The sequence below is a fragment of the Aquarana catesbeiana genome, linkage group LG07, assembly GCF_042186555.1.
Source record: "Aquarana catesbeiana isolate 2022-GZ linkage group LG07, ASM4218655v1, whole genome shotgun sequence".
NCBI lineage: Eukaryota > Metazoa > Chordata > Amphibia > Anura > Ranidae > Aquarana > Aquarana catesbeiana.
The window spans coordinates 132,251,523-132,270,485 of record NC_133330.1 but is presented as its reverse complement, the minus strand read 5'-3'; the positions used below and the strand labels follow the sequence as shown (position 1 = coordinate 132,270,485).

Sequence of the window (18,963 nt, the reverse complement as noted above, 5' to 3'; positions counted from 1 at the left end):
ACTATATATCCTTCTATCTTCGTTTATTCCCAACAAATCCACTATCCTTCCTTAGTTATATGCCATCTTGACAAATTATATCTCTTCTTATCTTCATCTTACTGTGACTGTGATAATCATTGGAACACATATTAATCCGTGTATATCTTTTGTGTTATCATAGAACTGGTTTCTTTCTCTTTTCAGGACCCCGGGTGGAGCCATGGCGGATTTCTGTGGAGAAGCCTGGGAGGGTCTCATGACCCGCATCCAGGCATCCCAAAATGCTTCTACCATAACCGATGCTGAGCTGGATAGGGCATTTATCAGACTACAACGTCTCTTGGAAAAAAAAGTCAGAATTTACTGGCATAAAACCTACTTTGAAAAATATGCGGAACACAAAATAATACCTTGGGGATTAAGAATACAACTTTTCCCCAATATCAAAAAAATCAACGACACATTAAAAACCTCTTGGGAAAGCAATCTTATATCATGCTCTCTCAACATGCTCTCCATGTTGTGCCACGAATATACCACCGAGTTGGCACAACTTGATGTTGCAATCAATCGATGGTACACAGATCATGCTCTTGGTCTTTCCTCCCCCAGGTATAGCAAGCGGGATAAAACCCTGCGCGCACACCTGGAGGAATATACACTTACGACTATTAATGACAAAGAAAGCAAATTCTTAAGAGACTTAGCAGCCCATGAAAATGGATATGCCTACAATTGGGACAATGCCAAGGAAACCAAAGCTAGAAACAAACCCTTTTCCACTAATATACCTACTTCGAATAACCATGCCTCTAACAATTTATCTGCTTCTTTTTCATCCAGTACCTCCACTGTTTACCAAGATTTGACACAGGAACAATTAGCAAAAAGAAGAAAAGGCGATCTTTCGGCCATATCCTCGGAGTCACTCCACCGCACACTAGGACCCACTTCTCTACCACATCCACCTACAGGTCATTCAAAGACCGCTCACGTATCCACTCCCTTCACTAAAGCACAACCCAAGTCGTCAGCGATTCCCAAATCATCCTCTATCAAGACACCTGCAGGCATAATGGCACCACCGCACCCTCAAACGCACACCACCTCCCGAAGGGTAAGTGAACCCACTATCACCTCCATGTTTCCAGCCAGCTCTGCTACAGCAGACCCCAAACTTGCACCTATTTTTTTAGGGCAGGGCCAGGAGTCTCTCCCAAGCCCATCCCCCGATTTATACCCACAAATGCCAATGATCCAGCAAGACCAACCACCCCTGATGTAATCAATCTATCTTCTATTCCACTCAATGCGGATCAGATCTATGTACTCCAATTAGGCCTCACATTTTGTCCCTCTAACGACTTTGACAAATTCGCCTTTATTAAAGACGTGCATCTTTTTGCACGTAAACTTCTTTTCAAAGTGATCTATGACAAATCTCAATCTAATACTGCACTTGTTCAGAATGTGCATGTAAATCCTTCCCAACAGGTTCCCACCCTAGCGGAAATACAAGCCCTCGAAGAATTAATGTCACTTTGGGAGGAGGGGTGCACTGATGGTGACGACTCTCTTGATCCTACCAATCTTGAGGCCGCCGCCCTTGGTGCTCCCCCCTTCCCCCCTCCTGTTTCTTTTAAACCCAAATCTGTGAATTTTCCAAATCTTTCTACAAATCCCAATATATGGGCCTTTGTACAACAGGTCACTAACACCATCGAAGGCTTAAATTTCAACTCCGCGTATCCCTCCAACCTAACTTTGGCTCAGATTAGGGCCATCAAATCCCTACAAAACCATCCTGAACTCACCATTAAGCCAGCCGACAAGGGTGGCAATGTGGTGGTGATGGATGTGTCCTTCTATGAACAAATGTGCCTGGATATTTTAAATAATCGCGAGTGGTATAGACCAATTTCTAAAACACTCATTGCTAACTATATATCCGAATACCAACAGCTGATATTTGCAGCTTATCAAAAAGGCATTATAGACTCCAACACATGGAAATTTCTTTATGTTAAAGAACCCACTACCCCTACCTTCTATTCCCTCCCGAAATTGCACAAATCTCTCGACCATCCACCTGGTCGCCCAATTGTGTCTGGTCGTCAATGCCTCACAGAATCTGCCAGTGCTCTGGTAGATAAATATCTGGCACCCCATGTTGTAGCTTTGCCTTCATATATAAAGGACACCATCCATCTCCTTCGTATATTAGATGGCCAATCCCTGCCCAGTGGCACATGGTTGGTAGCCCTAGATGTGGAAAGCTTATACAACGTAATCCCCCACAATAGAGGTATCTCAGTTATCAGCAAACTCATTCGTGCCAGAGGCCCCCAATATGATGAATACGGGGACTTTGTCCTCAAATTATTGAGGTTCATACTCACACGCAATTATTTCATGTTCGGCTCCTCCCACTTCCTCCAGGTGCAGGGTGTGGCCATGGGGACTAAGTGTGCCCCTGCCTATGCCAACCTGTACCTGGGGGGGTGGGAGAGGGAACTTTTTGACTCGATTCACTTCAACCCCTACCTGTCCAGGATTATATCCTGGTACAGGTATATCGATGATATACTTCTGTTTTGGGCCGGTACTAAGGAAGAACTTTCCTCATTTGTACAAAGCCTTACTGACAACACATACAATCTAAGATTTACCATGGAGTGCAGCCAGTCTCAGATCCATTTCTTGGACCTCCAGATTGGTGTACAACCCAATGGCCAAGTCTATACTACTCTATATCGCAAACCCTCTTCGGGCAATACAATTCTACATGCCCAGAGTGCCCATCCTGAGCCCCTCCTTCGAAGTATACCATATAGTCAATATGTCAGGATTAAACGTAACTGTACCCGCGATGAAGATTTCTTCAGGGCGGCACACGACCTCTATAATAGACTCTTAGATAGAGGCTACAGCCACTCTCTCTTAAAGAAAGCATTCCATAAGGCAAAAAAACTCAACCGTAAAGACCTGGTTTTCTCCGACAAACCATTGGATTCTAAACAACCCACACGACTCATCACCCAATTCTCCAATCAGCATACCCAAATCAAAGACGTCCTCAAACAATTTTGGCCCTTACTCACATCTGATCCTACCATTGCCAAATATATTAACACTTATCCTGATATTACCTATCGACGCTCTCCCTCTCTCCGTGATCGTCTGATTCATAGTCATCATTCTACTGACACTGCACATAGGCCCACTGCCACCGGTACCTATCAATGTGGCAAATGTGACATATGTACATTCGTTGCCAACTCTCAGGTTGTTAATCTACCCGATGGAAACACACACACCATCAGACACTATGTCACCTGCGCCACTGTTGGGGTTGTATACCTGGCCCAATGCGGCGCATTCTATGTTGGCAAAACCAAGCGCCCCTTTCAGACCCGTATCCGGGACCATATCAAACCACTATACAAGAACATCACCACTACGGCCATTAATAGGCATATCGCTGCCCAACATAACTCCGATCCCCATGTTATTTTATTTTCCGCACTTGAACATATCCCCTCACATGTAAGAGGCGGTAGTACTGATAATTCACTATTACGACTCGAAACCAAATGGATTCATATATTAAATGCTACCATCTTCCCAGGACTCAATGAATATATTAGTTTTAAGCCCTTCCTTTAAGTTTTTCTTTTCCATGCCCCTTCCCCAGACAACGTCGTTTGTGGTTTTTCCTCTCTACCCTATCCTCTTCCATCCCTTTCCCCCCCCCCCCTTCTATTCCCTTCTTAGTTTCTCATTCTCCTGTATTCCCTGTCTTTCTTTCCCTTTGCTGCCATGGCTCCACCCGGTATTTCATCCATATAATGTTTTTTTGACATGGACTAATACCTTGCCTTCTACATTGATTACATGTGTCTTTTTCCTTTTCTGAGACAAGCTGGCAAATTGATTCAATATATCTTATATTCCTGTATATTCTATAAGTGTATATTGCCTGTATTTATTTGCGACTTAAAACTCTTTTTTGTCATTATTGAACAACATTTTTCGACACAACTGTTGCAATACATATACTGTGTGTTTCCTTTTTTATATATTCTTTTCTATATATTGTTTTTGCATTGTATTTTCAATTTTTGGTTGCAGGTTTTACTGTCGTACTGGGACCCAGTGGTTCTCTATGCACACTGCACACATTGTGGCTGGATGTCGTGTGCTGACACACAGTAATTCCCACCTTCCCCAGTGGCCCCTGTGGATCGTTGGGCAACCTTTGGGATATCCTCCCATCCTGTGTCTCGGCGCACTACAATTCGTGCCCCTTTGTTCCCCGCCACTGGACTGCGGTTGTCCCTGGTGCCTTGGCTAGCCCCACGACTGGGGGGATTATCTGTGGCGTGGGTGGTGGGCGGCGGCTCCGCGGGCTCTCCCGGTTTGGGGGTGACATGGCTAGCGCTGTCTTTGCCTGTACGGACGCCAAGGCGCAGACAACTGTCTGCCCCTGGGTGCCCACGTCTGTTCTCAGACCCTCTGGTCCTTTATTCCATCGGCAGATTGGGTGAGATGACACCTTGGTACTTCCCATTCCAGGGGTGTTCGCCTCTCCAATCGCCACACGGTCCGTGAGATCTGAGCATGTGCGCGCGTTGCATGATGGAACTCGTAGTTCCTAGGCACCGTGCAGTGCACAGCCGTGGCTACCCCTCGTTTAGCGTCCGCACACCTGATCATCATCTGATCAGGTGTGGGGGGTATATGAGTAACCGGCCAGTCCCTCAGTTCCCATAGACGAGGGACGTGCCTGCATTCGCTCTGCACACAGCTACAAGGTAAACTTCTGTCTTTCAAAACACCCTGACTTCATGTTGTTTACATGAATTATTTATTATTCCTTTACATACTTTTTAGAACCTACTTTGGACCGGCCTCTTACTCTGGTGGTTAACACTGATTTTCTCAAGCAACACGGTGTGCTTCATGATGAATTAGGTAATAGATTCCTTTTCACTAGCCTCACCTGTGCCCAAGTACATTTTAAAGCTTCCATTTCCCTACCTTTCTGATCCTCCTTTTTTCCTTTATATTTCATATAGGATCCACTGTTATTTTTATCCCTTTTTCATCCCAGCACCGGTACTATATACCTGTGAATGTACCGCTATGAGAATCTTTTCTTACAGCAGATACCATCAAGTAAGTATAGGCACAAACTACCATATCTGGCCCCAGTTAACAACAGCAAGACCCCTAACACTATCCATTTTTCCAACTAGGCCTGCTTTAAGTGGTCTGCAGATATGGTTCAACTTTGATGTCCTTTCCTTGCTGTGTGCATACATATATCACAGGCACTTCCTGACCTTGCCTCTCTACAGCTTTTAGATATACATGTAAGTCCGCACCTTTTCCAGAGATATAGATACATTTATACCTATTTATATACATATATTTTTTGTTCTCTTTTTAATACAATGCACATATGCGCAACCCTCTATTCCTGGAATAACTACCACAGTGCATTATGACACATGACTATCTTTACATTCCTTTGCCAGGTCTACTGTATGCCCCCTGCAGGCATAATTTACGGCGCGGTCTGCCTGCTCCCCTGTGGGGATCCCCTTGGGTGGCTGTGTTCCCCCTCTCCCTCTCTTCCCTCCCGTCTTGGGCACTGACGCCCCAGGTATGTCCGCAGTTCCGTTTAGTGGTGTGGAGCTTAGGGTTGCATGAATGTCCAGCCACAGTTACAATGTGTTATTGTTTTTACTATGCAGTGTTTGGTCAAATTAATATTTCTAACATGTGTTTTTATGTCCACCACACAGAATTTTTTATATATATCCACCCTATGAGCTCCTGTTCCCTGAAGAAGCCAATGTTTTGGCGAAACATGTAGGAAAATGAGCCCCCCCTCCTTCAACGGCCACTTGCCATCTGGCCCACTTGACCATTCTTAGGGTCACTTACAGTACATGTATCCACGAAATTTGTATAATTATTGTATGAATTGTTTATAATGTACATTGTATTTATGATAGACTATTAATAAAATTTGTAATTTTAGTATTTTTTGTTTTATCTTTTCTTCTCTAATCTTCCTGACCCTAGCACCGCTATAATCCCTTGTCCACACACCCATTTAACGTTTGATTATTTAGGGGATGAGGTGCTGTATCCTCTGGTACCATCTAGCCATCTTTACTTTTTTTTGCGTTAAGTAGAATGTTTTGCAATTGAAATTTGTCATCTATCCACTGCGCTGTCAGGCTAAGCATGCTTGTTGGACTGACGTCTGAACTGATTGCTATGATGTCGGTAGTCATGAGCACATGAACGCGTTTTCTAACACTGCAAGACAATTCAGGTAAACAGGTATCTGCAAAGTAGTGTCTGCTTGACACAAAGTAGTGTAACGCGGCTCAATATGTTGCATGAGCCTACGGAATCCAACGTCCTCCACAACAGAGAATGGCTGGTCGTCTAATGCAATAAATTCCATAATTTTATCTGTAATGGCACGAGCTTTGGGACTGTCACTTGTAAATTTTTTAACCTTTTCAAAGACTGTGGCCACAGATGGTGTTAAGCCTGAGGCCCTTTTTGGAAGTGGCACTGTTTTCTTGTAATCTGAATGCTGAACTGGATGACGTGTTTTCAGGTGGTGTATCAAACATGTTGTTGAAAAATGCCTTGGCACTTTACCCCCTCTTGAAATTTCTGCTGAGCAAAGACTACAGATTGTAAATTTGGGGTCTTTACCAGAAACTTTAAAATATTTCCACACTGCAGACATGGTCCACTTTTGCTGCTGGTAGCGCAGTATAATAGCATAGAATGATTTATAGTGGGAGTGAAATCTGAGGGGGGGGAGGCTGAAATCAACTTAAAAGCTAAACCCCAGGAGGCAGCTTTAAAAAACAAAAAACTAACCAACTTTTTTTTTTTTTTAAAACAGTGCAGCTCTTGCCATGCAAGGTAGTTATGTCTGCACTGCATCTGATTTGTACCAAAAAGATAATTGACCTGATTAAATTTGATTTGAAATGGAATGGATTGCTAGCAAATTGCAATCGCATGCTATTTTATTTTTTTGAGCTATTCTGTAGTATACTATAAACTTCATGCGCTTGTTGTCATTGAATTTGTCACTTTGTCAGCGTAGGATTATAAGTTATACCACACTGACATGACAGCAAGCGCATGAATTTTTTTTAAACATGACAGACAGTACGCAATAAAAATATTATACAATATATATTTATTAAATATATATTGCATACTATCATGTTTAAAAAATTCATGCGCTTGCTGTCATGTCAGTGTAGTATAACTATACTACGCTGACAAAGTGACAAATTCAATAACAAGCGCATAAATTTTATAGCATACTACAGAATAGCTCAAAAAATAAATAGCATGCAATTGCAATCCATTCCAAATCATATTTAATCAGTTCAATTATATAAAATATTTTTGCTACAAATCAGATTTACTGCAGTGCAAACAGACATTTTAAATACTAGTATTGCATGGCAAGAGTGCTGGCTTGTTGTTTAACAAAGGCCAAGTAGTAAGTAAATAAGTAATACATGTTGTGTGACTGCTATAGACAGAAAGATCATCATTTCAGTACTATAATAAAATACTACTAGTTGGATTGTTCTGTCAGTTTAAGTAAGGCAAAAGCGGCAATGCTCACTGGTGAATAGTAGTAATGGTAGCCATCCAGGAGGGACAGTGCCCACTCTTGTACTTGAGTATGCTATGTGCAGCCCTCTATGAAACCATCTGTCGGGTCCCAGCAGCGTCTCTCAAGCACGAGGAGCGTCCGCAGGGAAGGTGCCAGCGTCTCAGCAGGGAACGTGCTTACGAGTGCAGCGTCTCAACGCTGCCCACATGAGAGACGTCAGCTGCTGGTTCTCCCATCGCTACTGCGCATGCGCAATTTTTGGCGCCATTATCGGCAAGAATTCTTTTTCGCCAAATTGCCGAAAAGGCCATTTTCGGCCGATGTTTTGGTGGCCGAAATTTCTGTGCATCCCCACCATTAAGGTGCAGTCCATCCCTGCTAAACAGCTGATAACCGACTAAGAAGTCAGCCCAGTTCTGCAGGAACCCGAAACCCTCTTTCCTGCACAAATTCCTTAGCCACTTGTTAAGTTCCCTAAGCTCCTGCTGCCTGCTTCAATGTAGTTCCTAAGTCCCTGAAATTATTTTTTTAGGATGCTCCATCTTCCTCTAAATTTCTCATTGGTACCAACGTGTACCATGACAGCTGGGTCCTCCCCAGCCCCACCCAATAATCTGTCCATCCTATCTGTGATGTTATGAACCCAAGCACCCGGTAGACAACATACCGTTAACCTTGCTTGTATCCTTGCCCCACTCCTTTCCGGAGCAGTCTTTGCCTTGGCAGCTAGGGGAGGGCACCTGCTCCAAGAATGCCACCCCTGAGCCAATATCCCCAACATCAGGCAACTTGGCATATTAGATGGTATGTACCAATTCAGGACTAGTTTCCCTAGGGCTCTTCCCTCTACCTCTCCTGTCACCCAGCTACCTACCTCTGGCTCCTGCATCTCCATATCTCCACCCCCTCTCTACTTGCCCCCCACCAGCACCTGCTGGGTAATGTCCAAGCTCCTTTCCAGGTTGTTGATGCTGCTTAGTGTTGCCACCTGATTCTCTAGATCCAGGATCTGGGCTTTCAGAGAAGCAACTAGCTCACATCTCGTACAGTAGTATTTGCCCTTGAATGGCTCTTCAAGGAACACATACATGGAGCAAGAGGAGCATTGGGCAGGGCTGGATTAACATAGGGGCTATTGGAGCTAAAGCTCCAGGCCCCTTACCTTAGGATAGACCCATTTAAAAAAAAAAAAATTACAAAAAAAACAAAAACAATCGACTTGGTGACCAGGGGCCACGTAGAGGGGCCTGGGCTACATGGGGGGGGGGGGGGTAGGTAGCTGAAGGTCCACCCCACTACGGATCAAAATTTGGGGCTCCTATCACCTATGGTCCTGGAGATACAAGGCTCCTTGCGCAGCCTGTCAGGAGCTACATACAGAGTGGCCAGTTTAAATACAAGCTGGCACACTCTGTTTGCAGCAGACAGAGATGATGAGCTCACATTGTCTCTCCTCACTTCTTGTCAGAGGCACTTAACTCAATTAACAGCTTGGAGCCTGTAGAGTTTGACAGGCAGCACCTCCTGTCAAACTCACCTATTGATTGAGCTAAACTCGCTCGCAGTAGCAGCATAGTCCAACAATGTAAAACTATCATTCAGCGATAAAAAAAAAAAGGAGGTGGCAGTAGCACCTCATGAATGCTTGTCAGCTGCTGCTATACCACTCGTTGAAAAGCAATACACCACTGATCACTTTTAAGAGGGCAGTAAGCATTACCGCAAACGTTAAAGAAACGTGAAAACACATCATCCATTTCACACTCCCCATCAACCAGGTCACTCCCCAGTCACTTCCCATGTTAGCTACCTAACTCCCTTAAACTTATATCACAGGTGACCATTTCCCAACCTGCAGATGACAGACCCTACTCCAAAAGATATCACTCCCAGTTACCTCCCCCCCCCCCCACACCCACTGACTGATTATCCCTCCATGACCACCTCACACTCCCCCTGCTGACAGACCTCCCTCCACAGCCTGTCCCCACACACACCATCTTGCCTGCTGACCTGTGGATGGGGGAATCTTCCGCAGTGTTATTGTGTTCTGCCAGTGGGGAGCCTTCCCTACCCACACAATACAATGATCAGTGTTGCTAACTATAGCTGGCAGCACTGATTGTTTTGGGAAAAACCTGACAGGCTGGTTGTACTCAAGTCGATTAATAGATTGACTTGTGTACAACCAGCTAGCCCATACATACATCGAGTATGGCTGGTCTCTGCTTAATTGGCTTAATTTCAATTCATGTATGGCCCGCTTAACCACTACAAACCTTAACATTTTTCCTTCCCAGATTCCTTCATCCTCCTCACCTGTACATAGTGCCCACTGTCATACCCTCCACACTCCTCTCCTGTACATACTGCCCATTGTCATACCCTCTACATTCCTCACCGTCATACCCTCCACACTCTTCTCCTTTACATAATTCCCGCTGTCTTACCCTCCACACTCGTCTCCTGTACATACTGCTCAGTATCATACCATCCACACTCCTCTCCTGTGCATACCGCCCACTGTGATACCCTCCACACTCCTCTCCTGTACATACTGCCCACTGTCATACCCTCCACCCTCCTCTCCTGTACATACTGCCAACTATCTTTCTCTCCACACTCTTCTCCTGTACATGCTGCCCTCATAATACCTTCCACACTACTCTCCTGTACATACTGCCCCCATCATACCTGGCAGCACTGATTGTTTTGGGAAAAACCCGACAGGCTGGTTGTACTCAAGTAAATTAATAGATTGACTTGTGTACAACCAGCTAGCCCATACATACATCGTCATTTCCACGAATGCGCATCCTCTCTCTCTCATCCTCCCTCCCTTACCCATCCCCTTTCTCTCTCTCTCATCCTCCCTCCCCTTACCCCTCACCCATCCCCTCTCTCTCTCTCATCCTCCCTCTCTCTATTTAATTGAATTTGTTATAACAAATGGTTTGCATTTTTAATTATTTTTTTTTTTTATAAAAAGCCCCACCATAATCCTCAGCACCAGGCCCATGGTGTTCTTAATCTGGCACTGGGTCACAGTGCAGGCAACTAAAACCAGAAAAATGTGGAAGAAAACGGAAAACTATCATTCAAATGCATCAAATAATAGCCAAAATGTCAAAGACTCTGCCAATGATCAACTCCAGGGTGATCAAAGAAAGTCTAAAGTTACCTGTGAGTACTGTAACAACTAGAAGATGCTTATGTAAAGTCAAGCTATCAGCAAGAAGCCCCCGCAAAATCCTGTGGACTGATGAAAGCAAGATTGTTCTTTTTGGGTCTAGGGACCACAGACAGTTTTTCAGACGACCCCCAAACACCGAATTCAAGCCACAGTACACTGTGAAGCATGGTGACGCAAGCTTCACGATATGGGGATGTTTCTAATACTATGGTGTTGTTTATTATTTATCGCATAACAGAGATCATGGATCAGTTTGAATACATCAAAATAATTGAAGAGGACACCTTATGCTGAGGAGGAAATACCTTTGAAATGGGACAACGACCCCAACCACCAGTAGGCGCAGCAGCATCTTGGTTCCAGACTAACAAGATTAACGTTATGGAGTGGCAAGCCCAATCCCTGTACCTTAATCCAACAGAAAACTTGGGGTGACATCAAAAATGCTGTTTGAGGTAAAACCAAGAAATGTAGAGGAATTGTGGAATGTAGTGCAATCGTCCTGGGATGGAATACCTGGTGCCAGAAGTTGGTCAACTCCATGCAACACAGATGTGAAGTAGTTCTCATACAACTAAATATTCGTTCAATGATTCACAGGAAAGCTAAATCTTCAAGCAATTTACAGTTTAAACAGTTTGCATTTGTAAAGAAAAATGCAGACGCTGCTATTTTTTGCAAATGCCTAAGATTCCATTTTCTTCTCTTTCTGTAAATAAAAAATTTGAAATATTTTTCTTCTTTTAAGCTTTACTCACTTTTTTAAACACACTGTTTTTTTTCGTTTCTTCTTCACACAGCTATTTTTAACACAACTGTAGCTCTCCTTTTGTGTACATCAGACACCTAGATGTGTTTGCAGTTGCCAGGGGTATGAGAAAGGGGTGCCCCCTCTCTCTTAACAAAGAGATGGCCCCTGCCCCCACCTATAACTGGCCTTCACAGCAAGGAACAAATGGAAGGCCAAACGCATGATAGACAAAACCAGAGGAAATTCCCAGCTCAAATCACCAGTCTGCTTACCAACCGAATTAACCGCTTGCCGACCAGCCGCCGCAGTTGTACTGCGGCAACATGGCTCGGCTGCGTGAATCGCCGCCATGTTACGTTGGTTTCCGAGGTGGCCACAAGGGGCGCACGTGCCCCCGCTGCTCGCCCTAGGAGCCGATGCGAGTGCCCGGCGGACTCAATGACCGTCGGGCTCCCGCAATCGCTCATAACACGGCGAGAACCAGGCCCTCTGTGTGTAGACACAGAGATCCTGGTTCTCTGAGGGGAGAAGTGACAGATCATCTGTTCATACAGAGTATGAACAGCGATCTCTCTCTTCCCCTACACAGTCCCCTCCCCCTTTTCAGTTAGAACACACATTAGAGAACATATTAACCCCTTGATCGCCCCCTAGTGTTAACCCATTCACTGCCAGTGACATTTTTACAGTAATCAATGTGTCAAAATTGTCCAATGTGTCCGACAATGGTAATGGATAAAAAGGTATGGTAAAAAGTAATGGCTGTGATTTTTAGCAGAACTGCGACATTGTGGCAGGCAGATCAGACACCTAGCTGACATTTGACACTCTTTTGGGAACCAGTGACATTATTACAGTGATCAAGAGTTTAAATGTGTTCCCTCAGGGTATTTTTAACTGTGTAGGGGGGATAGGCTGCCTGGGACAACACACAGATCTGTCTTCCTGCATAGTAGAAAGACAGGATCTATGTGTGATCCCCTGTCAGAATGGAGATCTGCCTCGTTTACTATGACAGATCCCTGTTCTGTCACTGTAGGGAACGATCGCAGGCGGCCATTGAGTCTGCCGGACCCGCTGATTGGCTCCCCTGCTGGCCGGTGGGCGCGCCCACAGATCAGCGTGTACAAGCCAGATGAACACCTACAGCGATTTGCGCAGCCGAGACAACCTGCCACGGCTGTGGTTGGCAAGTGGTTAAGGAGGACTGGGCTACCTCCAGGCCCACCTGACCCTCATCTATCCATTAAAACCCATGCATTCCCATTGTGAAGATGCTCATAAATTTAGTAGTGTTAGGACTGCAAGCAATACACAGGGTGTCGTGAAGAGGCCTTGCAGCTTACGCATGCATTTGCAAATGTGTGCTAACTAAACCCCTGTTTTTAACGCAGACTGTTGGACAGTAGGGATGAGCCGAACACCCCCCCTTTTCGGTTCGCACCAGAACTTGCGAACAGGCAAAAAATTTGTTCGAACACGCGAACACCGTTAAAGTCTATGGGACACGAACATGAATAATCAAAAGTGCTAATTTGCAAGGCTTATATGCAAGTTAGTGTCATAAAAAGTGTTTGGGGACCTGGGTCCTGCCCCAGGGGACATGGATCAATGCAAAAAAAGTTTTAAAAACGGTTGTTTTTTCAGGAGCAGCGATTTTAATAATGCTTAAAGTGAAACAATAAAAGTGTAATGTCCCTTTAAATTTCGTACCTGAGGGGTGTCTATAGTATGCCTGTAATGGGGCGCATGTTTCCCGTGTTTAGAACAGTCTGACAGCAAAATGACATTTCAAAAGGAAAAAAAGTCATTTAAAACTACTCGCGGCTATAATGAATTACCGGTCCGAAAATACACATAAAAGTTCATTGATAAAAATGGCATGGGAATTCCCCACAGGGGAACCCAGAGCCAAAATTAAAAAAAAAAAAAAAAAAAAAATATGACCAGGCCACATGCCCTCAACATTGGGAGGGTGCTTTGGGGTAGCCCCCCAAAACACCTTGTTCCCATGTTGATGGGGACAAGGGCCTCATCTCCACAACCCTTGCCCGGTTGTTGTGGGGGTCTGCGGGGGGTTTATCGGAATCTGGAACCCCCAGATCCCGGCCCTCCCTACTGTGTGAAATGGTAAGGGATTTCACAAAAAAAACTGTCAAAAATGTTAAAAATGACAAGAGACAGTTTTTGACAATTCCTTTATTTAAATGCTTCTTCTATCTTCCTCCTTCTTCTTCTGGTTCTTCCTCCGGTGTTCTCGTCCGGCATCTTCCTCCACGGTGTCGGCGTCTTCTTTCCTTCTCCTCGGGCCGCTCCGCATCCATGATGGCATGGAGGAAGGCTCCCGCTGTGTGACGCTTCTCCTCTTCTGACGGTTCTTAAATAACAGGGACGGGGCCACCCGGTGACCCCGCCCCCCTCTGACGCACGGGGACTTCCCTGTCCGCCCCCCCTCTGACGTCACGGGGAATGCCATATGGAAGTCCCCGTCAAGTCCCCGTGCGTCAGAGGGGGGTGGAGTCACCGGGTGGCCCCGCACCCATTATTTAACAACCGTCAGAAGAGGAGAAGCGTCACACAGCGGGAGCCTCCCTCCATGGATGCGGAGCGGCCCGAGGAGAAGGAAAGAGGACGCCGACGCCGTGGAGGAAGATGCCGGACAAGAACACTGGAGGAAGAACCAGAAGAAGAAGGAGGAAGAAACCGAAGGAAGATAGAAGAAAGAAGAAGCATTTAAATAAAGTTATTGTCAAAAACTGTCGTCATTTTTAACTTTTTGACAGTTTTTTTGTGAAATGGTAGGGGTACAAGTACCCCCTTACCATTTCACACAGGGGGGAGGGCCAGGATCTGGGGGTCCCCTTGTTAAAGGGGGCTTCCAGATTCCGATAAGTCCCCTGCCCGCAGACCCCCACAACAACCGGGCAAGGGTTGTGGGGATGAGGCCCTTGTCCCCATCAACATGGGGACAAGGTGTTTAGGGGGGCTACCCCAAAGCACCCCTCCCAATGTTGAGGGCATGTGGCCTGGTACGGTTCAGGAGGGGGGGTGCTCTCTCGTCCCCCCCTCTTTTCCTGGGGCCTGCCATGTTGCATGCTCAGATAAGGGTCGGGTATGGATTTTTGGGGGGACCCCACGCCATTTTTTTTTTTTTTTTTAATTTTGGCGCGGGGTTCCCCTTAAAATCTACACCAGACCTGAAGAGTCTGGTGTAGATTTTGAGGGGGACCCCGTGCAATTTTTTTTTTTTTTTTTTTTTTTAACTTTGGTTAATATCCCTACCAGACCTGAAGGGCCTTGTATGGAATTTAGGGGGACCCCCCACTTTTTTTTTAATGTTGATTCGGGGTTCCCCTGTGGGGAATTCCCATGCCGTTTTTTTTCAATGAACTTTTATGTGTATTGTCGGACCGGCAATTCATTATGGCCGCGAGTAGTTTTAAATGACTTTTTTTCCTTTGAAATGTCATTTTGCTGTCAGACTGTTCTAAACACGGGAAACATGGGCCCCTTTAAGGCATACTATAGACACCCCCCACAGGTACAAAATTTAAAGGGATATTACACTTTTATTGTTTCACTTTAAGCATTATTAAAATCACTGCTCCCGAAAAAACGGCCGTTTTTAAAACTTTTTTTTGCATTGATCCATGTCCCCTGGGGCAGGACCCAGGTCCCCAAACACTTTTTATGACAATACCATGAATATAAGCCTTTAAAATTAGCACTTTTGATTTCTCCCATAGACTTTTAAAGGGTGTTCCGCGGCATTCGAATTTTCCGCGAACACCCCAAATTGTTCGCTGTTCAGCGAACTGGTGAACAGCCGATGTTCGAGTCGAACATGAATTCGACTCGCAGCTCATGCCTATTGGACAGGTTATTTCAATTGGTAAGCAGACTGGTTTTTGAGCTGGGAATTTCCTCTGGTTTTGTCTTTCGTGCCCCCCCTCTCTACTGTGGTTTGTTTTTGCAATTGAACCCCTAGCTCAGAAAATTCAACATCTGCATGTGAGTGGGTCTGGGCTCAACAGCTATCACAAGGTTTGTGCATTTGCTGACACCTTACCGATACTGACTAACGCATTGATATGCCCTCCTAACCTTATGCCTCTTCTAACTCGTTTTTGCCACCTGTTGGGTCTTTATCCTAATGAAACCAAATCGAAAGCTCTAAATGTCTTTGACTACAGATACATTTGGTATGCTAAAATAATCCTTTGCCTTCTCTTGGTCTTCCTCTTCTCTCCATCTGGGAATCCATCTCTTTCCTGCTTACAATACACTCTACCAAGCTCACTATCCAAAACTGTTTACTCACTTGACCTCAATTCTCGCAACTTGGAACAAACAAAGATGTTGTCCACTGTCACTTATTCCTATAAATAACGTGAGGCTGCTGCTATCACTAAATGTGTTCCCACATACAATGCAATAAGTAATGAAAAAATGTTGATAGTGCTGCCCAATAGTGATCAATTAACTGAAAGAAGAAAAAATAGTGACTACCATAAAAACAAGTAATCAAAAAAAAAAAACTTCTGTGCTATACAATTACTATATACATTGATACGTTTACTTATTTCAGGTACTTATATAGCGCCGTCAATTTACGCAGCGCTTTACATATACATTGTACATTCACATCAGTCCCTACCCTCAAGGAGCTTACACTCTAAGGACCCTAACTCACATTCATACATGCTAGGGACAATTTAGACAGGATCCAATTAACCTACCAGCATATCTTTTGGAGTGTGCGAGGAAACCGGAGTACCCGGAGGAAACCCACGCAGGCACAGGGAGAACATGCAAACTCCAGGCAGGTAGTGTCGTGGTTGGGATTCGAACCAGCAACCCTTCTTTCTGCTAGGCAAAAATGCTACCCACTACACCTCTGTGACGGCCATACTTTGAAAAATGCATAAACACAGGAGGCATCCCGCTGGACGTTATGGATTCATTGATATGCCTGTTTTTCGCTTCAATCTTGTTCAATCTTGTAAGTGTTTTTAACCCTTCCTTGACATTAAAGCGTTTTATTACAGCACTTAGAAGCGCCTTCTCTGCTTTGTTTCACAAAATCTTTCCAACATATCTCTACCCCTCCTGGCATCTCCACATTGTCTCCAGCAGCCTCACTAATAATGTCCTCATACTTAAAGTAGAACTACAAATTACAAATAGATACTGTAATACACCCTTGCAGTCTAGACATTGATTCTAAGGAGTGACCAAGAATTTTCTAAAGGAGAGCACTACAGTACCTTCCCCCTTAATGACTGTCTTTTCCTAATTAAAACTCAATGAGCTGTACTGAGCAGGAACCGGGGTGAAAAGTCACGCTTCTCACTCAATCAGCAGTGTAATTTCGACTTTAGCTACCAAGCACTGTAAACAGGTTTAGATCAAAACATTTGAGGTCAGTCTGGTACGTAAAAAGTAACATTTGATAATTACTTGGCTAAAGACTGGGGACAAAATTGAAAACGTTAGTTCTGAACATAACACACAAACTGTCCTGTATAACAGCAAAACATTATATATTCTCTTTATATGTCAAATCTAAAATGGGGTAAACATAGTGCATTTATCCAAGTCATATTTTTGCTCCTGCTCGGTTTGCTTACACATTTAGATATCCTGAATTACACCATTCAGCCAGACAATCTGAAAGGATTTTGGTGCTGGGATTTAGAAAGGGAGAAAAGTGCACAGGGGGAACCATAACATTGTGATGATGCTCCAAAGTCAACAAATAAACAGGCAAGGGACACAGAGCTGCAATAGTGAATAGGAATGGTCACCATTCTAATTATGGTGTGTGACAGGGGTAGATCAAAAGAATGGATAAACCTAGTTGGAAATAATTTGGCATGTAAAACAAATTGCATATCCAAATGATGTATTAAGTAGTTTGGCTGAAGTTCGTTTTTAACAGATGCATACAAAAAAAATTGTCTCACTTGAATTTTTTGCCTTTGGTTGTCTGTTTTCTTGCAGGCTGTGGCTCCACGTTAATGTTTAGAATACTTTGCAAGATGCCAAGGTTTTTCTTCTTTTCGGCAGATAGGTCATACTCCTCATCTACCATGGAATTATGTGCCTCTGTAAGAATCATCCAAACCATTACTGCAATTATTATATACGTATATATATATCAAAGTCAAAACAAACCTAGGTTCTGCAAGGTCTCATGAAAAATGAGTTACATGGTCTTGCAGGCTTGAAACAAACATTCTTTTATATCATTACATATCTCCTTTTTTGGTGTAGAATGTAGCTGACAAATTAAATCAAATGAGGTGATTTTAACAATAGATTAAAAGTGGAATTACCCTTTTTCTTGCCAGGTCCTGCGCTCCATATTAAACCTCAGGTGGCCAGACCATTTCTGTAATTTTTCACTTTTTTTCCTAAACTTACAACTTTTCAGAGATGGCAAAAGACCTCACATTTTCTGAAAGCAACAGGACCAGTAGGCTACAGACTGCGCTGCTGATTTTGTAGGTTCTGCGATAGTTGCGTAAATGCAAAAAGCAATACATTTGGGAAGCGGTTTGGCAAGTAGCGATTGCTTGAGATTTTTGTTCTCTTTAGATCTCTAACTGGAAATGATATTATCTCTCAGGTTCATATGTTCGTGTTAAACAAGCTTCTTACTCTTGTCACTTAATGTGAGTACCTTCAGTTAGTTCAAGTACCACTTTTGTATGGTTTTACTATTATCCAGCTGCTCCTATATTTATATTTAATGTTCCTTGGCAACCCAGGATGTCATTCTAGATCTCAGATATTTTCTGTTACTATGTATTTGATTGTTATGCTGTAAACTCAATAAAATTTTATGAAACAAAGGATACAGGCATAAATTTTTATTGCAAAACAACGCGTTCTAATGCATGGCATAGTGCCATATAGCACTGCTGCAAATCAAGTTAAATAAATGTAATAAAAAAAAAAAAAAAGAAAAACTGCAGTGTATCAACACACAAAGTGGAGTACTGCTATGTTTATAAAGCATATGTTAATGTTGTAAGTGTATGTAATTTGCATGTGTTTTAGGCCTTATTCACACAGCAGCAAAAGGCCATATAACCGTTGAGTGTATTTCTGCATGCAGGAGTCATAGATGTTATGTACAGCTGTGCACATCCAAGCAGTTACAAGCGTATAGGGATTGTGACATGCACGGCTTTGTCACTATTTTAGCATACAAGTCAGACTTGGTGGTATGCAGGAGTTTAAGCGAATAGTCTGCCACAACGCTATCACCCAGTTAGGGTTAATTTCAGGGCAGAAAGGAGGGCAGAGCAGGAGGAAAAGGGGCAAGGGGAAAGGAAAGCAAAGCAAATGGTAGGT

The 18,963-nt window shown here is 43.9% G+C and overlaps 1 protein-coding gene across 14 annotated transcripts in view; it reads right to left on the bottom strand.

The window, feature by feature from the left end:
* The window catches only part of NOL8 (nucleolar protein 8), a 602,139-nt gene that overhangs the window by 330,775 nt on the left and 252,401 nt on the right, over positions 1–18,963 (bottom strand). For all 14 annotated transcript variants that reach the window (XR_012235284.1, XM_073592676.1, XM_073592685.1 and 11 more), the window contains one exon: positions 17,568–17,709. Coding sequence is in view for 13 of the 14 variants with exons in the window: in XM_073592676.1 (XP_073448777.1) it covers positions 17,568–17,709 (142 nt within the window). In the remaining variant the exon portion in view is untranslated. The remainder of the gene's footprint in view (positions 1–17,567; positions 17,710–18,963) is intronic.